This window comes from Colletotrichum fioriniae (assembly GCF_027942845.1).
Source record: "Colletotrichum fioriniae strain IMI 355084 chromosome Unknown scaffold_7, whole genome shotgun sequence".
Lineage (NCBI taxonomy): Eukaryota > Fungi > Ascomycota > Sordariomycetes > Glomerellales > Glomerellaceae > Colletotrichum > Colletotrichum fioriniae.
This window is the reverse complement of record NW_027076843.1, coordinates 1,994,393-2,020,903: the sequence shown is the minus strand read 5'-3', so window position 1 is coordinate 2,020,903 and position 26,511 is coordinate 1,994,393. Positions and strand designations below refer to the sequence as shown.

Below are 26,511 nucleotides of genomic sequence, written 5' to 3'. Positions count from 1 at the left end.
TTCTGGTAGGAGAGTATTCCCCGTCTCAATCCTGGATCGCAATTCTCATGAATCCTGTGCAGAAGCAGCATTGTTGTTGGCTGGTGAAGGAAATAAACATGTCGAGGACCACAAGTTGGGTCTCAAATCCACGGCAGTCATTTCTTCAGTGTCGGAGGGCTCGCATTCATTTCTATGGCTTAGAATATGGGGTGAGTTATGATTGTAGTACTGCCCTAGTCAACCATGAAAATATGAGATATGAAATCACGACGTGATGCTGGCCAAGGACCTTACTTTGATATTTGATATATGTCAAATTCGAGAAAACAAGTCCCAGTAATGCCAAAAGGCAAAAGCTAGATTGAGGCTTTATCTTTTACACTTCAGCAAATTTGAGTATGGTCGTGAATCAGATATTATTGACCATTCGAGCGTCTCAACTGCTTTCCCTTCAACTGATGATTATTAACCTGAATCCCAGAGCTATTCCTCAATGGACTTCCTCAGATTCGCTGCCTTCTCGGGATAGACTATGCTGCTCCACAACTCGACGGCGCTGATTCCCCCATCAACAAGAATGTCAACTCCGTTGACGTAACCGCATTGAATAACAAACTCAATCGCCTGAGCAATCTCATCCGCCGTGGACGCCCTTTTCAAAGGATGAACCTTTAGCGCAGCAGTAATCATATCACCCACTAAATCCATCGACTTTTCTGCCGTCAGCATGTTCGTCTCCGTCATCCCGGGACTAACACAGTTGACCCTCACACCTCTGCCGGCATACTCTCTCGACGCCGCCGCTGCCTGAACCCGCAGGAAACTTGCCTTCTTCGCCACATAGTATGCAACTCTACTCCTTCCACTGATGATATGATCAAGCTCCTCATTTGGCGACAAGAGGGATGAGAGTGGCGCCGTAGCGAGGTGCGTCTCCAGTTCTGGGGACATGGGCGGGCATAAGTTTTGCGCTATACTCCCGGTACAAACAAGCGAAGAACCTGCAGGCATGACAATTTCCTTGCCAAACGCATCAATGACATTCGCGGTGCCCCGAATGTCCACTGTTAGAATCATCTCGACTGATCCGACTACCGCGCTGACGCCAGATGTCAGTACGACGGCCTCGATGACGCCCAGAGCCGCGGCTGCCTTTGCGACGGCTGTCACGGAGTCATAGGAAGAGACGTCGACCTGTTGCGTAGTGACCTCAATGCCCTTCTTCTTGAGAGATTCGGCCCCCGCGTCGAGGGTAGAGGGGGAGCGACTTGCAAATAGAACTCGTCGGCCGGGGCCAAGGCGGTGGGCTGTGGCAAGACCGATGCCGCCGCCGCCGATGATGACAAGAACTGGGAGAGGATGTGATGCCATAGTTACAAGTTAGGCTGTTGATGTGTATATCTATAATTGACGAGAACTTTTGAGGGACTATGTGAGAAGTCATTTATGGGTGCGAATGAAGGAAAGCAATTGTAGAGGAAAACCTCGATTATTTGAATGCACACTTCGCAGTTCATGCGCTTTTAAGTCTAGGCCAACAGAATTCAAGATACCTGGTGTGAAACATGAAAGACCATCAATGAGTTGCCGGCAGGAATTGGAGATGCTTCTGAAGTTAGAAAGCTGACGATGTAATCGCCGTCTCCGTCGGACATTTATATTTACCCCGGACACTTGGGATGTCATCAAGGCTTATTGTCAACTCTACAATGTGCATTTCCCGAAGCTTAAAAGCCTCGGTGTCCTGCCAAGCTCTCATAATAACAGAACACATTGATAAATTAGTCTCCAGATCATACGCCTTACATCATGAGCAGTGTTATTGTACCCACAGCTAGTCCTCACCTGAGGCTAGGATGGATAGGCAAGCCGAACCGTCCCCTTACCAACCCTATTACATGGCAGCTCACTAATGTGCGCAAACAAACAGGCTTGGGCTCCATGGGGTTGGGCATGGCGACCAACTTACAAAAGCACCTTTCGCAGAGTGGCGCGCCAAGCCTCAGCTTCTACAATCGCACCAAGACCAGGGGTGCAGCTCTGGAAGTGTTGGGTGGTGTTTCTCGCAGCCTCGATGAGCTTACCGCGAAATCTGACATCATCTTCATGTCCCTAAGTGATGGAAGTGCGGTCGAAACAGTTTTGAACACAATGTTAGCTTCAAATGGTTCGACTACTCCTTTTGACAAAAAGATCATTGTCGATACCTCGAGCATTCATCCCAAGATTTCAGCTCAAGTGAGGTTGAGATTGAGGGAAAAGGGTGCAGAGTACGTCGCAGCCCCTGTTCTTGGTGCCAGTCCCGTAGCCGCAAAAGGACAACTTCTTTGGATATTGGCAGGGGCGGAGGCTGCCATCGATATTGTCGACCCGTACATTGTCGGGGTGATGGGTAGAGGGGTCTTACGACTCGGGGACGATGTGCGGCTCGCAAGCAGTCTGAAAGCTGTTGCGTGAGTTACCGAACTTACACCTCTCTTTTTGAGAGGAGACACTAACACATAACCAACAGAAACTCACTCGGAATTGGTATGATAGAGGTCATTGCCGAAGCTCACGTCCTTGCGGAGAAGGCTGGCTTAGGAGTTGCCGACGTCGAGAATCTGATCCAGCAGCAGTACGGCCTCCCAGGGCTCATGATCTCGCAGCGCCTGACAACCGGAGCGTACATGCCTCCACGGGGCGAGAGACCGTGGGCCGATGTTGTTCTTGCGGTTCTGGGCGGGCAAGAGATTCAGACTGCTGCAACAGATTTGGGAGTGCAACTTGGTGTTTCTTCGCTCGTTATGAAGAATCTGGAAGTGGCGAAAGCGTACGGCGAGTCGGTAGGGCGGCAGCTGGACGTCTCTGCGCTTTATGGTGCGGTGAGGATGTCTAATGGGCTTCCTTTTGAGACGGAGTTTGTGAAGAAGAGGGATGATTCTTCCTAGAGGATATGGTTGGAGAATATGAGCTTCGTAAACAGATTCATTGCTATTCGCGGGAGCAACAACAAAGTCTAACGAGACAGCTTCATCGCTGTTCCGATGTTCCTTTTTCACTGCTTTTTTGACTGGCCATAAATATAATAAGGAAGCTCGTGAGAGTACTTTAGGGGCAAATCGCAATTCATTATAGTGTTAGTTTTGAATAGTTGAGATCTACTTATTGTCGCAAATTAGCGGATAGAATACATGACACTACATCATCTGCCTCACACGGCTATTGTTTACTTCAAACTGCCATCTACGAACGGGTTATATCAATAGCCCTTACATACTGGCAACGATGAGTGATAGTATAATTCTCATCGCTGCTGTGAAAGTTGGCTCCCGGGCCTACCTGGTTCATCTAAAGGGGAAGTCAAAGGGCACGATGAAGCCTGAAGCAGGGTGATCTGGTCAGCTTGCCAACAAGGTTACGCCCCGGACATAATCGCCATGAATGAGATTCCAATTGAAAAAAAAGCAGGCCTGCCCAGGGTATATGATCTACGTTCGTGGCTGAGCGCCAACAGACTTCTTTCGTGGGCATCTTCTAACTTAGTACCCAGGGTTTCGGCAGGGCCAGACAGCTGACGCACTTGTTCCTAGGAGACAAGATTGGCTTGCCGCCCTCAAGTTGACAGGTCTGGATTTTCGCTCCAGCACCCCCGAAGAACCGTTTCCTCTCTCAAGTACAACACTCGCACTGGGAACTTATCATCAACCGCGAATCTTTGTCTGTCAGAAGAGAGATAGCTTACCGTGACGTGACTGTTAGCAGCAGATGTTACGGACTGGCAACTTCCAGAACCAACATGCTCGTTAGAAGCACAGGTCGAAGCCATTTCTAGCCCGTAGCAAGTCTGAAAGTTGGTCTGAAACACGTTGTCAGTCAAAGTAAAATTCCTCAAGTACATTGGTCTTCAGAAGGGCTTACGCATGGCTGCGTGACGCTCCTACAAGCAGCGAAGATTGCCGGAACGTTGCAAATGACGAGAAGGAATGTGGCGGAACGCATTATTCGTGGTCAGATCGGAGTTTCAATGAAAACCCGAGCTTAAAGAGTGCAGCAGGACCTATTTGATGTTGTTGAAGTCTGATATTGATGTCAATGAAGTATGTAAGTAGATGTCGTGTATCAAACTATTTATCCTTCCAGTTCAGATTAAGTCCTTGGCTTTCCTCCAATACTGAATAGATAATAACACAAGAAGAACCGCGGCTCGTCTTCGGAGAGTATCATCATCGCCGACGGCGTTTGAACATCCACCGGCCATCGAATTGGGGTCTCGACGCTCGGCAAACTGATATGATCGACTATAACGGCTGGTGGGGACTGTTGACATAATCTGTGAGTCCACCACCACTGGCTTTCCGAATTTGCCGGGTTGATATCGCCGAGTCATGAAGAAACTCTTTTTAAGTAGTAACGCATTGCCCGCAGTCAGGTTTGGCTTTATATGTATCTCGCCGCAAAGTTGGCCGCTGGCTGACATGTCTGTCGGCTCAGCATCACTCATAGAAAGACACTATCCGTCGTTTGCATGTCAACAGCGACCGTCTATCAGTGCCTACGTGATTATGGAATGGCGGCATATAGATCGGACGATACCTGCCAAGATAGGAACATTCATATGGAAGAACAATGAGGGGAAATGGAGACAAACCTCAGGATAACTAACATGACAATAAATACGGATGCTTAGTGAGCTCACATTCTTAGTCGGCTGGAGAGCTTCAGGGTGTACATTAGCTCAACTTACTTAATCCAATGCCAATGCCAATGCTTTCTTTATACCATGAGAGGTTCAAACGCAAGAAAAACCACTGTCACCCGTCACGGTAATGGCTTGCCATTATCATTGCATACCAGCTTATGGAAATGAATTCCGAGCGTCTTCATCCGTGCCTGGGGGATGGCGCATGCAATTGGGACCTCAAGTAAGCGCTGTGGGATGGAGGGCGGCTCTTTCCCCGTGCGGAGGATTTATGCAGGCCGTTGCCTGGTCGCTCCCCACCAATCAGTGGAGCTCTGGCTGAGAGCTCTCCCAAACCTCAAAATTTCATTCTCCAAACGCGCCTGGCCAGCTGTCTCAAGCGCGTTCATCCATTGACAACACCTTCGAAATCCCCGTCACCGTTGCGCCCAATCCCTTCGACGACTGGACGTGACCACGAGAACTTTACGATATGTCGCTCTTCGGCAACAACCCTCTGGGTGGTCTGGGAGCCTCGACCAGCGGAACCCAGCAACAGAGCAGCACAGGAGGTGGTTTGTTTGGACAACAGAACACGACCAGCACCCAACAGACTAGCTCTACACCTGCTTCAGGCGGCCTGTTTGGAAACCTCAACCAGGCCAAGCCTGCGACGACCGGCGGTCTCTTCGGTACATCAACGACGGCACAACCGGCGACAGGATCCTCGCTGTTTGGTGCGCCTCATCAACAACAGCAGCAGCAACAAGGCCAGCAGCAACAACCAGGCGGACTTGGCTTGGGAGGCTTGGGCGGACTGGGAGCATCGACGGCACAGAAGCCATCTCTCTTCGGCGCCATTGGAGGTGGCCAACAAAACCAAAACCAGACGCAAACGACGGGCTCGACTTTTGGCCAGACGAATACAAACAACACTCTCGGCGGCTCACTCTTCCCCTCATCGCAGCAACCGCAGCAGAACACAAACAACCAGTCCCAAATCCAGCAGGGTCAGCCGTCAGGCGCATACTTTGACAGCCTCTTCGCCAAGAGCAAGAAGCAAGGAGATGGCGAAAATGGCATGGAGGACCTCCCTAGCCTGCAATTGGGCCTGGGCGACCTTCGCCAGCGCCTGAAGAAGCTCGGAACAAAGGCCCAGGAGCGTCCTTCCGATGGCAGGGCGCACTATCTCCTCGCTGCGTCTGGCGTGGATCCTTCGACCGCCGCGAAAGACCTTGGATCCCTCGACTTGCAGACCGGCCGTGTCGAGAGACCATCTGGCTACTCACCCGCCGAAATCGACGTCGAGACGTACCTCGCGAACCTCCAGACGAAGACGACGATGAGCATGATTGCGGACGGCTTGGAGAGATCAGTTCGCGACTTTGACAACTTCTTGGAGGACAACGTGACGATGGAATGGGATGCTCAGCGCAAGCGCATCTACGAGCACTTTGGTATCAAGGCTCGTGAAGAGTCTTCTTTCGGACCCGCTGCGTCGACAAGAGAGGCCTCTGGTGGCTTTGGTCGTTCGCGCCGAAGCAAGAGCCAGGCGACTGGAGCTCGTTCCGGCAGAGCAAGCGTCCTGGGCAAGTCGAGCATGCATCGCTCTGTCATCGGCAACGCAAGCAGGATCGGCTCTCACCAGCCAGAGTTCTCAGATGTTGATCGGTCCACGGACAACGGCGGTTCATTGACAGGCCACATCAATTCTGACGACAGATCTCTACGAGAGAAGCAGAACAAGCTTTCCGAAAAGGTCCGCAACCTCAACCAGGCCCGGCTCATCGCTCATCCCTACCCCATCCTTTCAGAGCTCGCGGATGTTGAGCACCGGTCTCTGGACCCATACGCACCACACATCGTTGAGGCGTACCATGCTGTTCGCGAGATTGTCGGAGAAGACCCTGAAGCAGAGACTACCATCAATGGTGCCACTGCGAAGGAGCGGCAATTTGCTAAGATGTACTTGGATGAAGCTCCAAACTCTGCCAGCTCGATATCTATGCGAAAGAGGCTGTTGGATGGTGCCAATAGATACCTTGAGAAGCAGTTCCTTCAAGAAGTCGAGGCCCTCATCGCAAAACACCCCCACGAAGCCAACCTAGGTGGTCGCCCCGATATTGTCAGCAAGATCAGAGCCTATATCCGGTTACGTTCTGCACGAAAGGATTTGGTGCCTGATAACACAGACCTTCAGCAAACTGGTGGTGAATATGTGTGGGCCATCGTCTTCTACTTGCTGCGCTCTGGTCACGTTAGCGAGGCTGCGACGTATGTGAATGATAACGGCAATCAATTCCGCAGCATCGACCGCACATTCCAGAGCTATCTCAACGGCTATGCTTCTAACGAAGACCGCCGCTTGAAGCGCACGTTGCAGGATAGATGCAACGCCGAGTACACTCAGCGTGTGCGCAACGCTCCCGACAACTCCATCGATCCCTTCCGGATGGCCTGTTACAAGATCATTGGTCGCTGTGACCTGAACAACCGTAGTCTGGATGGCCTCAACACCGATATCAACGACTGGATTTGGCTTCAGTTCAACCTTGCCCGAGAAGGCGACCGTTCGGTTGAGGTGGCTAGCGAGGCTTACGGCCTTTCCGAACTGCAGTCCAGTATCAAGGAAATCGGAGCCAAGCACTTCCCGAAGACCTCTGCCGAAGACAACAGTGGCAGCTTTGGCATGTTCTTCTACCTCCAGGTACTATCAGGCATGTTCGAGGAGGCTATCGCGTATCTTTACCCCTTTTCCTACGTTGACGCAGTTCACTTCGCCATTGCGCTCGAGTACTACGGCCTTCTCCGACCTTCCGATCCTTTCAGCGCCTCCAACGATCTGCGCAGCTTGAACGTTAAGGATTCTGTTCAGATCAACTTTGGCAGAATGATTGGCTACTACACAAGGGACTTCAGAGCAGCCGATGTTGTATCTGCTGTTGACTACCTGACTCTCATTTGCCTCAACATGGACTTGTCTGGCGAGGCTGGTCGTCGTCATGCTAACCTCTGCTGGGAGGCCCTGCGCGAGCTCGTGCTCGAGACGCGTGAGTTTAGCAAGCTCATCGGCGACATCCGTCCTGATGGTCAGCGGATACGCGGTATCATCGAGGAGCGCGGTTCCTTGATCGGCCTGACGGAGGAGAACGACTTCATCAACACCGTCACCGTTCAGGCTGCCAGCTTCGCCGACGAGAACGGCCGCACCACTGACTCAGTCCTCCTGTACCACCTAGCTGGCGAGTACGACACCGTCGTCTCCATTGTCAGCCGTGCACTCAGCGAAGCCATCTCCCTCGAGATTGGCGAGGATCCCATGCGCCTCATGCCCGTTAAGCCTCGTGCCGCAGGCCAGGAGGCCGAGACCGGCAGCAGCCTTAGCCTGGCTTCCATCGACGACCCCGTGGAGCTCGCCCGTACTATGATGTCCATGTACGAGCGCGATGCCATGTTCCACCGCAAGATCCAGGAGCAGAACAGAGTCGCCTGCCGCGTCCTGCTGGAGATGAGCACTATCAAGTCCCTCGTCGAGGCCGGCCAGTGGGCTCAATGTCTGGATGTAAGTGACATCCCGCACCACTCACTGCTTCCCCCCATTTCCATTGCACACAGATGACTGACTTTGGCATTCTAGAAAATCCGCGGTCTCGAGATTCTTCCGCTCGACGCCAGCGGTGACCCGAGCATCATCCGCGCCTACGCCGCAAAGTTCTCCGGCCTCTCCCAGCCCGTCTCTATCAATGTGCCGAATTTACTGATGTGGACCATCATCTGCTGCACGCGCCAGCGCGACCAGCTCACCGGCGGCCAGTTCAGTGGCAACGAGGGCACTCGCCGCATGATGGTTGAGCAGATGAAGCAGATGACGCTCGACCTCACCACGTACACCTCGCAGCTGCGGTACCGCTTCCCGCCGCACCTGCACGAGGCACTCGCCAGAGCGTCTGCCGAGTGAGCAGAGGATCAGAGTCGATGGGTGGCGTTGACACGCCATGTCTAGTCTGAGGAGCAGATTAGGGAGGGAGGTGGTGTTGGTAATTTAACAGTTGGGCAGAGTCAAGAAATGATGGAACGAGCGAGGCTCGCACGACTCCAGGATGGGGCGCAAAAAATGTCTTGTTTTGAGTAATTTGGCAGAGGAGAGAATACAATGAATAGATACCTTCGTGATTAAAATTTTTTTTTCCATCCACGGGCTTATAGGCAGGTTCACCTCTGACAATTCTCAACAGCAGTAAAAGGGACTCTTGCTCAGAAGCTTGAGATGATTATACCCCTAATCATGAACTGCAAAACTACCGAGCTGTAGCTTGTGAGTTCGAATACTAGAAGGTGACCGAGATTTCTTTTTCTCTTTCTCTTCCTTCCCATGTCATTCCATGACAGTGAGTGACACATTGTCTATGTACACAGTAGGGAACCATCATAAGCTTTCATCTCCAGCCAGGATGCGCAGAATGTCCTTGGTACTTAGTCCTAACTAAAATGACTTGGAAGATGCTCAACGAGAGAGGCATACGTTCCGGGGTATGATATAATGCTACAACAAAACAGGTCCTAGAAAAAAAATTAAAAAAAAGCCGACCTTCCCCACCCAAAACGCCTAACGTGATTCCCCTATTTTCCGATTCCCATTTACAAGGTCCTCAATGACCACGGCCTCTTCCACGTCCACGCCCTCTCCCTCTACCCCGAGTCGACCCACCCCTGGTCGAACCACCTCGCATCCTGCTAGGCTCCGGACCACCGATACCGCTATCCGATTCGGAAGACGACGAGATCTCACTCTCCGATTCCGACTCGGAGCCGATCCTTACGACAGTCAGACCACCCGAAGGCCTACCTCGGCGCGCCGACGGCGGCGGAGGAGAACGATCAGCGGGAATGCCTGAATCAGAGGAAGACGCCGAGTACGGCGAAGCAACGGGAGCGTTAAAGTCCGACTCATCTTCGTCCGACTTGCGCCAGCGTCGACCGACGGCACCTCGAGGCGGAGGTGTATGGTCGGAGCTGGATTGCCTGTCTCTAGATGCGCCTGGCGGCGGAGGCGTATGATCCGAGCTTGGCTCTCTCACTCTGGCTAACGCACCAGGAGGCGGAGGAGTGAGATCTGCGCTTGGTTCCCGCGAAGGTTCTCTGGTCGTCTCCTTTGCTGGCTTCGTTGCCTCTTCAGTAGAAGGCATGCTCTTGGCTTGCTGCTCGCTGCGACTGACGGAAGGCCTCGCGGAAGACGCCTGGTTTGGTGTCAGAGTCTGCTTCGCGCTCGCATCTCGCGACTTGCGCGAAGTAATCTTGAACTTTCCTCCGCGAGCTGCAACACGAGCCGCCATTGACATCATCTTTGTGGCACCCGGAGGGGGCGGGGGCGGTGATCGATCAACGAGCGCTTTCTCTACCGCGGCAGTCTTGTTCTTGGGCGGTCGACCACGGCGCTTCTTAGGCGGTGCTGCGGTTGCCTCCGCCGTCTCGGTCTCGATGGAGGTGACGGGTGCACTCTGGGATGGACCTTCTCCAGCCAACTCTCGCTCAAGTTGAGCCTCGAGTTCGGCTTCCGTTACATCGTGAGCTGCGTCTTCGTCATCTGCATCATCATCGTCATCGCTGACGGTATTGCCCCTAGCTCTCGGGTTGAACGAGCTGGCTCCGTCTATAGTCACAACGCGGCTAAGGCCCGACCGTCGAGATGCTCGTTCTTCGCGTTTCTTCGCTGCATTTCTTGCTGCAAGTTCAGACGGCTTTGGAACGGCATCGGCTAGAGGGGCCCTCGGCGCCGAAGCCGGCGTCGAGTTCGCGTTCCGTGGCGGCCTGCCTCGCCTCCTCGGTACTGTGGGCGTTTCGGCTCCATCAGCGGCGGCGGTGGCGGCCGCAGCATCAGTTCCCTTCTGGATGAGAGCGCGCACAGCGTCAGAAGCCAAGTCTCTAGGATCATGACTGGCATCGCCCGCCTCCGGCTCATCGTTTTGGACCGGTGGCCTTTGCTTGAAAGCCGGCACCATGTCATCGGGGTCGTCGATCATTGGTTCTTCTGGCTCAGCATAAGACGCTCTAGGCCTTGCATGTCGCAATGAAGGAACGTTTGCCGGGAATTGAGGAGCTGACATCCCGCGTCGTGCAGGACCGCCTGCCTGGACTGCTTCTCTTTCAAGCTGGGCCGAGGCTTCATCCTCAGGACCACCGCTCACACCGGCTTGTTCGGCAACATCACCCTCACCAGCTTCGGGTGCGGCGCCCGCGGCAGCAGGTTGTGCCGAACCGAACAACGCCGGATCCATGGCAGATTCATCAGCACCGTCATCTTTCTTTGCCTTCTTCCTGTTTTGGGGCCTGGGCCCATGAAAGTCTGGATCCATGTCATTCTCCTGTTTTGCCTTCCGCTTCTGTGTCCGCAACATATTCTTGACGTACTCAGCCTCCTCGTCAAACACCATGGCGTCCGTTGAAGGCATTTGGAACGGGTCGAATAGAATCTGATCTGGACCACTTTGGTGGTAGTAACCCATGCCGAACATAGGTTGGCCGTCCATGCCCAAGGGATCCGGGTATGCTGACTGGTCCCATTCGGGGTCCCCATTCATGTTCGCCACTGGAGCAGACGGGTCAATGTCCATCTGCGACATGTCTTGAGTTGCGTTGAGATCGCGATCATCAGTATGATGTCCGTCCTGTTCACCGAGGACATGACTCTGATCTCCGTATCCGTTCATTCCACCCTCCGCGGACGTGGCAGCACCGTTAGCGCCATTAGCGATGTCTTCGGCAGTCAGAGAAGCACTCTCCTGAGCCTTTGCGGTGTCAGCCTTCTCCCGTAGCTCCTTCATACGTTTGCTGTTTGCGCTGCGGCCTTCTTCGCCAGCTGTCTTGAGCCAGTTGAGATTGTGCACGCGGAAGTCGACGAGGGCCTCAACACTTCTATCATCCGCAATAGCCCGGGTGTCATGACCAAGAAGGGTGTTCTTTGGCGTATAGGGGTTGCCGCTCTCGGCACGGCGACATGCGCCGCAATTGCATACGCCCAGGCACTTTGGGCAAAGCCAATTCTCATTCTCCTGTACCGTCTGTGGCATCTGATCGAACGCGCGGTAAAGCACACCGTAGCAGTAGCTTTCTTTGCACTCTGGGTTTGAGCATTCTTGCACCTTGTAGGCGTAGTCCTTGTGACAGCAAACGTGGCAGCGACGAAGTTCTCCCTTCTTCTTCTTACGTTTGTACTTTTTCTTCTTGGGCTTGCCGTTGTCGTCCAATTCTGGCTCGGGTTCGGACTCGGTGAGTGGCTTGTCCTCGTCAAGCCTCGAAATATCTTTGAAAGGTCGCCTGTGCAAGCCCTCCTGGCAAATCTCGGCCAGTGCCTTCTTGCCTCGCCGGGTGCGAGCGATTTCAAGGGGTTGAGGTGACAGCTCTATATCGACGAAGCCGTCATTCTTTATAATCATCGCCCGCCAGAGTTCGTAGTCCTCCGTCAGTTGTTCCCACGACCATTGCTCGCACCATTGAAGTTTGGATATGCAGACACAGGATCGTCCCATGGCGTAGCATTCCATACAGACGTCGTATGCATCCTCGTCCCCGTTGACTAGGGTCCGCACACAGTGCTTGCAGGTCAAGAATCTGTTGAAAATATTCGATCTGCAATACGAGCAGGTGACGCAAGAATCGTACTCGACATACTCGACGTTCTTCTCCTTAGTCGCAAACATTTCGTCGACGAGAATCTCAGTGTAGAGTGAGAATAGATGGCGGAAATCCTTAGCAAGCTGCTTATACCGTGAGGATGATCGGAAAATCTCCGAGCTTAGACCGGCAATGCCCATCTCGCTGTCCTGCTCGGCCTTGACCATCTGCGCGAAGTACTTCTTAAGCGTATAATAGATTATAGCTTTGTTCTTGTACTGCTCATCACGGCAGACAAGACGAGCTTTCGGAAGGGCCTCGTGAAGTGCCATGTCCAGGGTCTCGACAGTCGTGCGGTTCCACGCGACCTTCATGGTGCGCGTACCCCTATTCCAGACCTGGTGCGGGGCCAAGGGGGGGATGAGAATGAAATCGCCGGGCTTTTGCTCGACGATGTAAACCGGAAAGGTCGCCTTTTTCCAGGCGTTGATCTGGGCAAAATGCTTCTCGATCTCGATGTCGTGGCCGAGCATAGACAGGAAGTACTCGCGGACGACTTCTCGATCCTTGGTCTCCGTCATGAACCATATGGAACTTCCAGGTTTATCTCCGTTCTCGCTCCCTGAAGCCTCAACCATGATATTCTGTCCGAGACTGGCGCACATTTCACGATGCGCCGGGGTGAATGTTCCTTCGTGTCCGATATAGCACATTAGGTTCTGTGCTCGCATCTCTTCGGGTAGGCTTGACATGAGATCTCCTGCGGGTGCCACCTTTGATCTATCGCCAAAGCCACGGAAGGGATCGCTTTCTCGATTGTCTGCTGCTCCTTTTTGCGTGACGTTTTCGTTCATGTAAAACAGGTTGGGAGGTATGACTTTCTGCAGGTGTTCTTGCCATTCGGGGGGGCAGTCGATGTCTTTCAGGTAAAGGCGTTGCCGTCTCTCGTCTCGATAGTTGGTCGGTGTCCATTGGTTGGTGAGTTGCTTCATGGCTCTCATATAGTGCCCTGTGGTCATCGGGATCTCGGTCTGGCCGGTAATGTCGCGGACATTCTCCTCTGTCTAGACGTCAGCTACGGCCGCGATTGAGCAGAAGGTGACTACACTTACGCTTCTTGTCATATGTCTTCTCCATCCACTCTCCACTGAAAAGCCACTCAGGGAGAACCTCGTTCCACTTCTCAATCACCAAGGGCTTCCCGCCTTGAATGACTTGTAGTTGGACCAACTTCTCAAACTCCTGGGGGCCCAATCCTTGGATCTGCGCAGTCGAAATTCGGAGAACCCATTCGAAATTCGGGGTATGATCGACCAGTGTAAAAAGGTCCAAGTCCGGGGGAATAGGGTCGAACTTGGCCTGGGGATGCGATGGAGGCGGCATCTTGACGGCTGGTTATAGCCACTTTCGGGCGGGGAAATGCATGAGAATGCGATCTTTGACGCGTCGGTTGGGATACGTGCGGTAGAAGTATTCTCAGGCGCAATGGAGACGACTTGCGGCGCGTCGGGCCGGCGAATGTAGAAGGATGACGAGTGAAGGTGCCAATTTGTGACGTTCGCGACAAGCGGCGATGCGATCCAGAGGCTGGAAAGCGTGTCGCGTAAACGGAAAGTGGCGTTGGGCGAGGCTGACCAATTCGAGATTCAAAGGTGATGAAGAGGAACGAAAGTCAAATGCGCAGCCAATGAAGATCTGCGAATCTACCGGTACCTTGGCCCCCAAGGATCAAATGGCACGGACCACACTTAAGCTCTGGACCCTTCGGCAACGGTTCCCAAATTTCGGTTCTCTCGGTGACGGGTGTAAAAAGTTGACGGGGCATATCTGGTTTTTGTTAGAGCTCCGTATCGGTTATTGGTAAGTCTTGAGGTTTCTTTACGTTCTTCCCCAATATAGATTCCGGCGGGCAGTATTCCACTGGCTCTTGCCTCTGAAGCTTAGGCCTGTCGATGCAATGTATGCGCTCTGGTGAACATAGTTGAGGGAGCTGGCACCCTTGCACATCACAGCTGAAGAGTTTCACAGTTTAGATGACTTAAGGCTCAACGTTTCAATGTTTTCCATATTGCGAATATCACTCCTTTTGAATATCAGAAACTTTTGTACTTTCTCTCTGGTATTGCTACGACCAACTCGTTATCTCCTCTACACGTTCATAATTCGTAAATATGTCACTTATACTAACATCGTGACAGTGACTCGAAATGAGGCAGGTCAACTTGCTAAGAGGTCCTCTGAGGGCGGCATGCAAACCCTCATCCGGAACAACGAGATTTCTCTCAGCGGTACCAGCATCTCGATTGAGCTTGCAGGCACACCGCAAGCCTAGCACAAGTCTCACTCTTCGGAGCTCAGTTCATCAACAGCACACAGCTCTCCACACTACCACGAAACGCCTCACAACAGCCATTGCTCCAGACACCCCCGAACCAGCGTCACCTGAAGCCGTGTACTCGCCGCCCACGACCGGCATAATCTCTTACCTGCCCGCATCATGGGTTCCCTACGCAGAACTCACCCGCATCGATAAGCCAGCAGGCACTTACTACCTCTTCTTCCCTTGTCTCTTCTCAACTCTGATGGCGGCGCCAATGGCCATGCCCATGGCATCTCCGGCCTCTGTCATCGGAACTTCGCTCCTGTTCTTCTCGGGAGCTCTCATCATGCGAGGTGCAGGCTGCAGCATCAACGATCTGTGGGACCGCAACCTCGATCCGCACGTCACGAGAACGAAATTCCGACCCATCGCGCGAGGCGCCATCACTCCCTTTCAGGGTCTCGCTTTCACCGGCGCCCAGCTCCTGGCTGGACTGGGCATCTTGGTCCAATTCCCCACGTCCTGCCTCTGGTACGGCATTCCTAGTCTGCTCTTTGTGGCCTCCTACCCCTTGGCGAAGCGGGTTACCTACTACCCCCAGGCCGTACTGGGCCTCACCTTTTCTTGGGGTGCGATGATGGGCTTTCCAGCTCTCGGAATCGACCTGTTGTCCAACAGCGCGGCGTTGACGGCTGCCGGGCTTCTGTACACATCAAACATCGCCTGGACGATTCTGTACGATATGATATACGCCCACATGGATATTAAGGATGATGTCAAGGCGGGCATCAAGAGTATCGCCCTCAAGCATGATGCTGAGACCAAGCAGGTCTTGACGGGTCTTGCTGCGGTTCAGCTGAGTCTTTTGGGTGCTGCTGGGTTCGCAGCTGGTGCGGGTCCAGCCTTCTTCATCGGCAGCGTCGGTGGAGCGGCAGTGACACTCGGTGTCATGATCAAGCGGGTCAACCTGAAGAGCGTCAAGGACTGCTGGTGGTGGTTCATTAACGGTTGCTGGATCACTGGTGGCGTCATCAGCCTAGGTCTCGCGGCCGATTATACTGTAAGATATGTTCAAGGCGGAAACGAGGATGCTGCCAGTCAGAAGCAGCTGGAGTAGGAAACTTCAAAAAGGGCGTATAGATGCTAGGAGAAAAAACTTGTACCAACATCGTCTGTAAATTTCATAGCACGTAGAATCAACATTTCCCTGATTCTTGATTTTGTTCTTCACAAACCACCCCCAATAAACCCCATTTTGTGTAATGTGTGATGTGAAATGCCGCATGTTCAGGTATTGACTTTCATGATGTTTTATTTCATCGACCAAAGTCTACCCGCAGTATCAGGACCATAACCCATTGATGCCAATGCAAGCGTAAAACTCCGAGTGCCGAATTTTCTTCCACTGTCCTTCCCATGCTTTCGCGCGATCGAAAAAAGCCTCCCGTTTAGGATCTGGGCTTCTCCTTCTTCTCCTTCCACAGAGCGAGCAGACCGACACCAGAGACCTTGACGACCTTGAAACGGACACCGGGAATATCACCCTTGGCCTTGCCCTTGCGACCGAAACCGGCCAGGAGGACCTCGTCGTTCTCGTCGACGAAGTTCAAGCAACCGTCGTTGGGGACTAGAATCATAAAAATGTCAGCAATTTTGTTCCCTTCGCTACATGGTCCTATTCAAGACCAGTCTTCTTTTCCCGTTCTCTTGATCGTCGTCGAGAATCGTATGTTGGGAGTATTTCGGGAGGGGTGTATCGTACCGAAAGCAGTGACCTTCTTGCCGTTCTTGATCAACTGAACACGAACGCACTTTCGGATAGCGGAGTTGGGCTGCTTGGCCTCGACACCGACCTTCTCGAGGACGATGCCCTTGGCGTGGGAGGAACCACCGAAGGGGGAGGACTTGAAAGCGGTACCGAGGGCACGCTTCTTGTATCCGAGATCGGCCCACTTCTGGTCCTTACGGTTCATGCGCAGCTTGCGCGCCGCATTGAGTCCACGAGGCATGTTGGCTGGATGAGACTATTGTCAGTTGAAAAAGTTCCTAGAGGGGTAGTTGTGTGTTGGTGGCAATCGAGATTTCGTCGTCGAGATTGTTGAAAAACTTTTTGCTCGGGAAATTCGTCGTCGATGGGTTGGAGGTTCTAGATGGGACAGCGCAAACGTACCGATGTGTTGGGGGGTATCGCGGGAATTGACTTGGTGGTGGTGATAGTGCCTGACTGCTTCTTCGCGAAAAGTGGTATCCTCAGATTTGTCCGACGACAGCTTTTTCGGCACACAGAGGGTTTGTGCCCTTCGGTGGGAGGAGCGTGATTTTCCGTCACGTGATACAGGCTCGTGCGTTTTCTCTTTGCCTTAGGAGCGGAAGAAGGCCGGGTCTGAAAGTCAAAAAGTGGGGTCAAGTTCACCCAACCACGGCCGGGTTTCGCTTTCAACCACGTTGGTCCGCCCGGAGCTCGAACCCCACGCTGCTGACCGTACCGTCTTAGCCAGGGGTGCCCCCCAAAGGTCCACAGCTTGCCTCGACTACCTAAACCCAACCAATCCTATCAGATGCCGTCAAGTTCAAGAGAAGCTGTCTCAGACGCCAAGTCCCGGGCTTGGAATGTTCACGACGACACACAAAATGTAGGCATGTCTCAATCAGCCAAGAGCAAAGGCAAACAGCGCGACCCTCCGCCGTCCCTATTCCTTCATCCATCTCCCGCCGCCTCTCATGCCTCGTTACCGGGTATACTTGCGCCTGGAGCGCCGGCCACCTCCTCCGCTGGCGTCACGCCTCTCCCTCAGCAAGCCATGAATAACCAACGGAATGGATCTCTTCACACGGGCTCGGTAGTCGCGCCGTCCGTTGCGCGCCCTGTCCGGAATCTCAAGACCGCGGATAGCACCCGGAGCAGCGACAGGACCGACGCATTATGGGCGGAGATGCAGGCGACGCTCGAGGAGGTCGAGCTCTCGGCGTCAGGCGGGACTCACGTGTTTGGGCCCGATCACGATCGCAAGCTGGAGGAGCTTAGGACGGCGCAGATCGATCTGGCACAGGCGTGGGCACGAAGTGAGGCCGATGAGGCCATCGAGATGACGGGTCAGCGCTCCAACACGTCAGCAGCTGGGGGCGAGGAGGTTCGCAACCTCAAGAGCGCAGTGCTCGGAGAGACGGGCGGCGTTGCGTCAGATGGCAACGAGGGACCGCGGAGCACGGGAAGCAACAATGGGCGGCCAGGTAGCAGCGGGGGCACGGAACGACTCGGTGCGAAACTCGAGCAGGAGACAGAGGTGGACATCTTGCTCGCACGAAAGAGGCGCGAGGCCAACGATCGGTACTTCCAACGGGTTAATAAAGGTGTCCTCGACGTCGTTGCCAAACTTGAACACGTTGCTGTTGCGATGCGGGCTGTCGAGCAGGAGACTAAGGATATCTGGGGCGAGAATGACAGCGCGACGGGCAGTGCGAAGGGGTAGAGGCAACCTGGTGATCTTTCTGTGTTTTGTTTGCCTCTTTTTTCTTGGACCTGGAGCATCACTTGGGGCCTCTGTATTACACCAGCATTGTTTTCCTACATGTGTGGGAACTGGAGTTTCGTTGTTTGGTGATTATGGACCGGCGTTGAGGATCACATGCATTACATGGGAGGCAACACCCCACCAACATCAGGTTGATAGATTGGCACTGGATGCTCGTAGCACTTAATCGTATCTTTAAGCCAGCCCAACGTTCTTGTTCGGGCTTTGTGAGGCGACCGACGAGGTGAACACGGTCTACACCCGCAAAGAATCACAAGCTCTGAAGATCAAGCTAGATTATCGATTACCATCGTCGGAGGAACCGGATAAAGTCGTACAAATGAGTCGGCTGGTGACGTGAGATGGTAGAATTGCTTGTCCATAACCTGCATCGATGTCACCGATCGCTAATTGTTCCGAGTCTGCAGCGGGAGATGCGGGTGCACCAAGCGGTCGATCGCGCCATCGAATGCGGTGGTTACACCTAGAAGTTCTACACGATTACACACAGCGCTACAAGGTGGCACGTTTGTACAGGTGAAGTTGGTGAATGTGTACGGACTATCGGAGCCCGAGATTGGTTGATGTCGCCATATTCCCGCTGGTGACCTTCCTCAGAGGGAAGGCCGAGTCCTGGCGGGACGACGGAGAGCACCCGTGACCGGAGGCGGAGGAAACAGCAAAGTGGGACTTTTGTTGCATGTCACCAGTTTGAAGCCGCGCCAAGACCCTTGCCACCCCATGGTCGGTACGGATACAGTTGATGTGCTGCAGACTGAACGAACGGACAGTTTCTGGTATGTATGTACCTTACCTATCTATGGAGACGCAAGAGTCGGATGGAAATGCTGGCGAAAAGAACAAAAAATTAGGTTGCACATGTGCATACTGCTTGCTAGCGCCACCAGGTTGTCCCATCATTGCCAGTTCCCACACCATTCTAGACGCAGAGACGGATACCCAACTGACGTATGTTACTGGCCGGAACCTGGCAAGCTGGACGCAAAAGAGTGACAAACAGGTCTCTTTTGGGACTCTTTCCCTATGGAACACCTCCACTACTTTTGAGGGGGGGGCACCGGTCGACGGCGCTCCCTACTGGGCAGGTGGTCAACTAAGGTTCGGCTGGTGATTGCCCATCCTAGGTACCCTCCGCTCGCTGTGTCCCCATCAATTCAGTGGTCACTGGTCAGTCACCCTGCCATGACAAAGGGGAGCCCAAACATCCATTCGATATCCATCAAGGCCCAGTCCGGTCCGTCCACGTCCAACTTGCTGAACTTCCTCCCTGCATCCACCCGTCCTTCACCAATCCGCGAGTCTCCAGCAACCTTCTCCAGTAACTCGCAAGCAAAGATTAAATAACCGCAGACTCCCCACAAGACCCTTGAGCGCATTCGTCAACCATACTACCTACCCTACAACACTGACACTACCCTCATCCTCGACTTTGATCAATCGCCGCAAAGTCAGACTCTCAATACCGACCCGCATAGACATCCGCGATCGCAAAGAACTTCGTTCCACCCCTTTTCGAAGACCTCTATCACCCTTCGCAATCATGAGACCCTCCACCTTCCTCGTCGCCGCTATGGCTGTTGTCCCCGGTGTTCTCGCCGTCGACCAGATGAAGTCCGTCATCGTCTGGGCCAAATCCGATTCCGTCGGTGACGACATCATTCAGCGGGCGAAGCAATCCATCATCGATGCCGGCGGTCAGATCACCCATACCTACTCTATGATTAGGTGAGGCATTACTCTTCCATCGGTTTGAGGTTTTTGAATCGCAGCTAACAACGATTAGGGGATTTGCCGCCGTCACACCTGCCAAGGTCCTTGAATCCGTTCAAGCCTTCAGCGAAAGCCTCACAATTGAAGAGGACCACACCGTCACCAATTCCGTATAGATGGTAGCCCCATTATTGAACCAAGTTGTCCATCGGTCGGCACAACTGGCGACAGACAATTTGCGAAGCATGCATCTGGTGAAAGATACAACAATGTGCGAAAAGGGACTTTGGCTGGACTAGGTCACGAGGACAACGATATCCGCCGCCTTTCCCGGCGGCTGCGACAGGGACAAGCGAGGAGGCACTCATAATTACCATTGCCGTCATAGACGATTTATCACTACGGAGTCGGGAGTTTTCATCGATGAGAAATGCCTTGGAGGCATCTTTTTATGTACGGCTACGGCGAGGCTTGGACCGCATCTAGTTCATTTCCTGCCCGACGCCTCAAAAACAAGACCGAAAATCAAAATCACAGCATATCTACGTACTCGCGGTTTTAGTCTTTGCCTCGACTATTCCGCCACGTGTACGGGAATCCTTCTCAACTGACGGCAGCTTTACTCCGTACATTGCTGACGTCGTGGCGTTCCATAATGATGTATTTCAGGTTCCGCATGCGGCTGACATCCACACAACGACGTTAATGAGAAATCTAAGCCTTGCGTGAGGTTTGAACCCTTTCGACGTTTAAGAACCAATCCCCAAGGTGATGTACCTGATGAGTGGGGGATTCATGTGCGGCACGGAAAGCAGATGTGCAGATCAAAAGCGGATTTCTGCGTCTTCTAGCTTCCCCACTGCCGGCCAAGGATGCTGATTCAGCTTTTATTGACCCAGGGATACAATCTGTCGCTGAGAGGCACAAGATTACTTGATATCTCGAGGCATTGTCTGGAATGTTAGATGCTGCAGGTGCTTGATTGCAGTGACGCAGCATGCTGCAGCACACCTCCTATTGTACAACAAAGTCGGCGGTCCCCTCACGGGATGAAAGCCCGGTGTTTCTGATACCTCGCGTAATGCTCCAATTATGTTGGGCAGAAAAAGCACCTAGCAATCTCATACTCACAGACGTGTCAAAGCGCAATGTGGGGGGAGACTTTTGGAAAGCCACCAGTCTCTGAAGATGATGCAGGCGGCCTGTCACTGACTAGAGAGACCTGAAGGGGGGCTGAAGAGGGAATCCTCCAGCCTACGTGCCTGCATCTGCATACCTTGGGTATATCCGTAGGTATAATGGTGCTCTTTAGTTCGGCACAGGACCGTGGAGAAGGGTCCAAAGCGAATCGATTGCAACCCTACGATGGATGACCGACCTCATCAAGCTTTCGTGGAGAATTCCATACCATATTGACGGGATGGCAAGATCGTCCGTGATTCCGGTACTCGTTTCTGTACTGTAGGCTCTGCCGACCACGAAGGGAGGAATCACCACCAGGAGGGTGGTTGGTTGGTTGTCGAGTAATGACCCAGGACCATCCGAGAAGGTGACTTGGAGTCTGTGCTTATGGCTACAAAAATAGTGTAGTTTGAACAATGTTCGGTCGTGTTTGATAAGAAAAGCACTTTTCAACTGATGTTTGGATTTTGAACAAGAATCCGAGGTTCTCGGTGGCCATGGGCACAATCTCATTGTTCTTCAACCTGGCTCTGTCGACTTCGTCTCAAGCAGCCTTCCACCAAAGAATCCTGACAGTAAAAAGAAAGCAAGAAAGAAAAGTGGCTGCTCAGCCATCAGCCCTCTCGCATTGCCGCCAAAGAAAACCCCAACGGTGCTGTCACCAGTGAAAGCCTTGAAGATTGTCGAAGACTCGAAGAGACGAAGGCATAGGGAGTGCCCCACTGTAGCATCGGGTCAACCCCTGGCAGTCCGTCCCGCTTCGCGTCACTTGGAGTTTCGGGCTTGGGGGCGGGAGGTACCTTAATAGAAGAACGGACAGGAGGATTGTATCTTTTCGTTGTGCGTTTGTCACCGACGTGCCGGATCAAAAAGAAACCAATACCTCTAGGCAAGCTCAGGTACCTCTGATAATAAGCTGACGGATGGGCGGTAGTTGCGCAACACGCGCTAAGAATTTCATAGGGCCTAGCTGCCTTTGGCAATCGATAAGGAGGCCCAGGGAGCTTACCTACGGACACTAGGTACCTTAGGTTGATGCAGGTCATGCAAGATTGAGTGTGGGTTCGACAGGAGGGAGCGGACGCCAGACGTGAACAATGCGCCTGTCTTTTTTGGCTTTTTGGGACGACAAGCCAAGCACCCGCGAACAAGAGACACATCCCTCTTTTTAATTTTGCTGCTGCTGCCGCCCTTGTCTCATACGACTGTGCGTAAACAAGGCTCTGTTCTCCTCATATTTCCCTTTACACCGCCCTTCCCTCGGCCGACGAGGCTATTTCTAACCAACTCTGACCTGAACCTTTAATATCCCGTCAACCGCCGCTCCCTCCACCCCTAGCCGAAAAAGCCCCCTTTGCGATGAGAGCTTCCCGGGTCCATGGAACCACATTTCCCCTGCCCGCTTTGACTTGCGACAAGCACGAACACGACCGCAAAACGTTGTGGAACCGCGCGGGAGCCCTTTCGCCTTTTCCCACGTGCTCCAGCTTCAATTCATAAGGTACTTTACCTAGAGATACCTCACTAGCCTAGAAACATCTACGAAACTACGACGAAAGACGACCACGAAGACGACGAACGGTTACGACACGGAAGAACGGGCATCATGCCGTACTCAGGAAGCGCGCAGGCCGCGCTGGTGCAATGGGTAAGTCGCCGTGCTTTGCGCTCCCCTCCAGATACATCTTCCCCCTTGTGTCCCTCCGATGGGTCACTTCCCTTTCCCCAGTGTTGTCACTGACCGCTTCGTTTACGCCGTTCCGACATTATGCTGACTTAATGCTCGTTGCACAGGCAAACACATTTCCCCTGGATGGACAGGCAGACTCAATATCAGATTTCCTCGACGGACACCTGCTGTCCAAGGTTCTTCAAGCACTCGACCCCTCCTTCGACTCCAACACCACCGAGGGCGAGCTATACGATGTCTACAAGGGCATCCAGAGATTAGTATATCGCGAGTGTCCGGGGCTTATTGGACAGACCAAGCTTGCCGATATCAGACCCAGGGCGAGAGAAGCGCAGCCGGAGGCCATCAGTAAGGTATGCAACCACCCGTGTCCAGCCCAACTGCCCTTGTTTCGGCGCCGGGAACGCAAGTTCAAGCTAACGCAATGCTCTACTCAGCTTCTTGCCGTGCTATTTGCTGTTGCAATGCTTGGTAGCAACAACGAGCGATGGGTTACCCGTATCACCCAGGATATCTCCGACAAGACGGTCCTCATGCAGCTTCAGCGAGTCACGCAAGACATGAGTACAGCTATAAACGATGCCGAGGCGGCGGACGTAGAGGAAACCTCCGAGCTCGGGAACGAAAGCCACGATGTCGATCTCGCAATGGAAGCCGACAACATACGCCTCCGCTCTGACCTGGACAAGAAGGGAAAGTTGCTCGCGGATATGGAAACGCGCTTGGGCCACCTGCAGGAAAGTTACGACGATCTGAAAGAGGAAGTCGTTCGCAAGGGCAGGGAGCTGGAGGCGTTCCACGATGCCCAAGACGGTGCTGGCAAGGAGGTCATCAGGTCGCTTGAGCTGAAGCTGCGCGAGCAGGACGAGCTCATTGCCAACCAGGAGGCGCAGGCTGAAGATGATCGCATAGCCAAGGAGCGGTTGACGAGTGAAGTTTCGGCACTCAAAGCCAAGACGCAGAAGCTTGAGACTCTTGACGATGAGGTCAAGGAGCTACGGTTCAAGAATGAGGAACTATCCCGCAAGGCCAACATGGTTGAGCGGTACAAGCAAAAGCTTGAGGCGCAGTCCACGTTGTCAAAGGAGATGGACAACTTGCTCTACGAAAAGGAGCAGATGCAGCGCGATCTCATTGAGTACGAGAAGGTTCTGAAGAGAAATCAGGCCTTGGAGCAGACCAACGAGCAGTACGCCTCGAAGCTCAGAGATTACGAGCTGCAGTACGTTGAGTTGGATGCTCAGCGCAGGGCTCTTCACGATGACACTATGCAGTTGAGAGCTCGTCTTGCAACGCTCGATGCGCAGCGTCTCTCTGATGAGCACCTCATCTCCGAGCTGCAGGAGCAGATCAACTCGGGATCCCCGGGTGCTCTGTCCCCCGATGCTGGCACTGCAGGCTTCAGTCTCGAGCAGGAGCTTGAGGGTGTTAGCAGCGCCGCCCCTCCCAATCTTAGCCTTGAGGTCTCTCGCCTCAAGGCAGAGAACAACTTGCTGCGAAGCGGTATGGGATCTGGCCCCGAAAACGCTCGATTGCGTCAGGAACTCGAGGAGGAGCGTAGGCAACGCGAGCGTATCCAAGGAACTTACAACGACACCTTCGAGAAGCACCAGATTGCGGAGGCTCAAATCAGCGCTTTGATCGAGAGCAGTGGCGAAAAGTTAGTTGAAATCGTTGACACAGCTATGCGGTTAGGCGTGGGCAAAGTGCTAACTCAAGACTTCCATCACAGCGAGGTGCTAGCCAACCTGAGAATCCAACTTGCTCAAAAGGCCCATGAGCTTGAGAGCGAGAGGAGAAAGAACAGCGAGATCCAAGCTCAGCTCTCTGACAAGGATCGCGAGCTCCTTAGTGCAAGAACTGATCTCTCAGCCGTCGCAAAGGATAGCGTTGATGCTCTCGAGGAACTCAAGTCTACTGACCAACTTATTTCCGGTTCAATCCGTGAAGAACTCGAGGCAGCGCGTCAACAGCTCAAAAACCTCGGTACTGACCTCGAAGAACAGCGGAGCTCACTTATCAACGCCCTGCTTGAGAAAGACAAGCTTCGAAAAGACCTTGACGAGGCCAAGGATGGCACGAGTGCCGAGCCGACGGAAGCTGCCCAGAAGCTCCAGGAGAAGGTTGATAAGCTGCGTGTCAGACTCAAGGAGCGCCAATCAGTGAGTTCCCTCAGATCTCTTGCGAACGCCCTAGCCCTACAACATCGAAATGCCGAAGCCGGCGTGCCTAAGATTCCCGGTGCCCCGTCCGGAGCTGTGTTATATGACAGCCGCCCGAATGCTCGGATTTTGGTCCCTACGTGTCACCCCCATCTTGACCTTCCTCCTCAAACACCAAAATCTCCCTTGGTTCTCAGACCGAGAGTGAGCTGGTGGAGGAAGGTATTCAGGCGATCAAAGTCATCGAGTTGATTATACTTTGTATTGGCGTTCATGGAATAAGAGTTTATGGCTGACGATTTTTAATCATTTCAGCAACTGGAGAAATCCGAGCAGGATAAATATGACTTGCAGCGGAAGCTCAAGGCAGCTGAAGGTGGAGAAGCTGCCGCGGCCCAGAAGGTACGTTTCTATCACGCTACAACGGTCCCAATAACACTACACTGGGCTTGAGCGTCATGCTCTCGTCTTGATCATCATGATGAAGGAGAACCGGATCAGCTGACAGACACGGCTTCAACAGGCTGCGAGCGACCAAATTATCAAGAACCTCCAGCGCGAGAACGCGCTCATTGCGACGGCGTGGTACGATCTTACTAGCCGTATTCAAAGCAATCACGTCGTCTTGCAAAGGCGGAATGAGGCCCCCAAGAGCTGGCTGGGCAAACAGAGACAAATGGTCAATGGTAAGTCTCATTTCTGAGGCTGGACACGAGGATTTGAAGACTGACTGTCTGCACCCATAGCCACTCCTAGGAGATGAGGCAACCTTAAGCACCTCGAATTTAACGCCTAGCATCATTCTGCTTACCGTATGACGACTCGGCTTCTCTTCAATTTCCATATTCAGGTTCACATCACATCCTTCGACAAGGACTAGCAACCTAGCCTACCCTTACCTCATCTTGCGTTGGAGTGGGAGAACATATCGGCGTTGGTTTTCCACTGTCTCTTCTTTTTCTCTCTTCCCCTTCCGTGATTTAGCGAAGCAAAGGGGATGGCTTGTCTGGCCTGCATCTCGGGTACCATTGCATTGCACTGCGCCGGTGGCTGGGCGGTATTCTGTCTCCTTTTCCACGAGCTTCTTCTTCATCTTCCCATCTAGACTTTTTATCAAGTCCTTTTTCTCCCTGCAGCCTTATCATACTCTTCAACTTTTATTTATAGCTTTGTTCTAGCGTGCGGGAGGTTTGCAAGCCTGTCGTGTTCCCGTTTCTGGGGAACGTAGGTCCTCTTTCTGGTGACTTGGGGATAGAATCGATTATTTATCAACACAATGACCTACCCTTTGGGACCATGATTTCGGTGCATGATTGTATGTGTATGTGTAATTTGGCAACATGACATTTCATCTCGCGTTCAACGTCGTTGAAGGCTCCGTTCTACCGGCTGCTTCGTAAACCAACTCGTCTGCGGAGCATTCACCACCCGAAGATTCCGGATCCGCGTAGCAAGGAGTTAGTAAGTGAGTCGGCATCAAACGTCGGCAGCCTCCATGAACCCCTCTCTTTTCCAGGAAGTTGAGAAGCTTGATTCCGTAATGATACTTGCCATCGGCACTTCGCTGCTCCGATTTGAGAAAACACGATATCGGGTTCATCGGATGTCGCTGCTAATCCAGGTTAGAATTGTCAGCCCCTCCGGTTTCTAGGAATAGGTAC

The 26,511-nt window shown here is 53.0% G+C and overlaps 9 protein-coding genes across 9 annotated transcripts; 6 read left to right on the top strand and 3 right to left on the bottom strand.

Moving 5' to 3' along the window:
• Positions 1 to 465: 465 nt before the first annotated feature.
• On the bottom strand, positions 466 to 1,353 carry N0V96_006722 (uncharacterized protein; the record flags this gene model as incomplete). The annotated part of the gene is made up of 1 exon (XM_053198855.2): positions 466 to 1,353. One exon carries the CDS (start codon positions 1,351 to 1,353, stop codon positions 466 to 468), a length of 888 nt encoding a protein of 295 aa, XP_053043687.2.
• A 780-nt stretch (positions 1,354 to 2,133) lies between these two features.
• N0V96_006721 (uncharacterized protein) lies at positions 2,134 to 2,912 on the top strand (the record flags this gene model as incomplete). Its single annotated transcript, XM_053198856.2, has 2 exons — positions 2,134 to 2,435; positions 2,495 to 2,912. 2 exons carry the CDS (start codon positions 2,134 to 2,136, stop codon positions 2,910 to 2,912), a joined length of 720 nt encoding a protein of 239 aa, XP_053043688.2.
• A 2,223-nt stretch (positions 2,913 to 5,135) lies between these two features.
• NIC96 (nuclear pore complex subunit) lies at positions 5,136 to 8,600 on the top strand (the record flags this gene model as incomplete). The annotated part of the gene is made up of 2 exons (XM_053198857.2): positions 5,136 to 8,204; positions 8,280 to 8,600. 2 exons carry the CDS (start codon positions 5,136 to 5,138, stop codon positions 8,598 to 8,600), a joined length of 3,390 nt encoding a protein of 1,129 aa, XP_053043689.1.
• A 691-nt stretch (positions 8,601 to 9,291) lies between these two features.
• N0V96_006719 (uncharacterized protein) lies at positions 9,292 to 13,636 on the bottom strand (the record flags this gene model as incomplete). Its single annotated transcript, XM_053198858.2, has 2 exons — positions 9,292 to 13,313; positions 13,366 to 13,636. The coding sequence occupies 2 exons, from the start codon at positions 13,634 to 13,636 to the stop codon at positions 9,292 to 9,294; spliced, it is 4,293 nt and encodes a 1,430-aa protein (XP_053043690.1).
• An 824-nt stretch (positions 13,637 to 14,460) lies between these two features.
• Positions 14,461 to 15,690, top strand: COQ2 (Para-hydroxybenzoate--polyprenyltransferase, mitochondrial precursor (PHB:polyprenyltransferase); the record flags this gene model as incomplete). Its single annotated transcript, XM_053198859.2, has 1 exon — positions 14,461 to 15,690. One exon carries the CDS (start codon positions 14,461 to 14,463, stop codon positions 15,688 to 15,690), a length of 1,230 nt encoding a protein of 409 aa, XP_053043691.2.
• Positions 15,691 to 16,021: 331 nt separating this feature from the next.
• On the bottom strand, positions 16,022 to 16,582 carry rps23 (40S ribosomal protein uS12; the record flags this gene model as incomplete). The annotated part of the gene is made up of 2 exons (XM_053198860.1): positions 16,022 to 16,200; positions 16,336 to 16,582. 2 exons carry the CDS (start codon positions 16,580 to 16,582, stop codon positions 16,022 to 16,024), a joined length of 426 nt encoding a protein of 141 aa, XP_053043692.1.
• Positions 16,583 to 17,131: 549 nt separating this feature from the next.
• On the top strand, positions 17,132 to 18,043 carry N0V96_006716 (uncharacterized protein; the record flags this gene model as incomplete). The annotated part of the gene is made up of 1 exon (XM_053198861.2): positions 17,132 to 18,043. One exon carries the CDS (start codon positions 17,132 to 17,134, stop codon positions 18,041 to 18,043), a length of 912 nt encoding a protein of 303 aa, XP_053043693.2.
• Positions 18,044 to 19,646: 1,603 nt separating this feature from the next.
• Positions 19,647 to 19,992, top strand: N0V96_006715 (uncharacterized protein; the record flags this gene model as incomplete). Its single annotated transcript, XM_053198862.1, has 2 exons — positions 19,647 to 19,831; positions 19,890 to 19,992. The coding sequence occupies 2 exons, from the start codon at positions 19,647 to 19,649 to the stop codon at positions 19,990 to 19,992; spliced, it is 288 nt and encodes a 95-aa protein (XP_053043694.1).
• A 2,612-nt stretch (positions 19,993 to 22,604) lies between these two features.
• On the top strand, positions 22,605 to 25,613 carry N0V96_006714 (uncharacterized protein; the record flags this gene model as incomplete). Its single annotated transcript, XM_065757806.1, has 7 exons — positions 22,605 to 22,646; positions 22,793 to 23,041; positions 23,126 to 24,348; positions 24,421 to 24,850; positions 25,166 to 25,252; positions 25,374 to 25,536; positions 25,597 to 25,613. 7 exons carry the CDS (start codon positions 22,605 to 22,607, stop codon positions 25,611 to 25,613), a joined length of 2,211 nt encoding a protein of 736 aa, XP_065613723.1.
• Between the last annotated feature and the right edge of the window lie 898 nt (positions 25,614 to 26,511).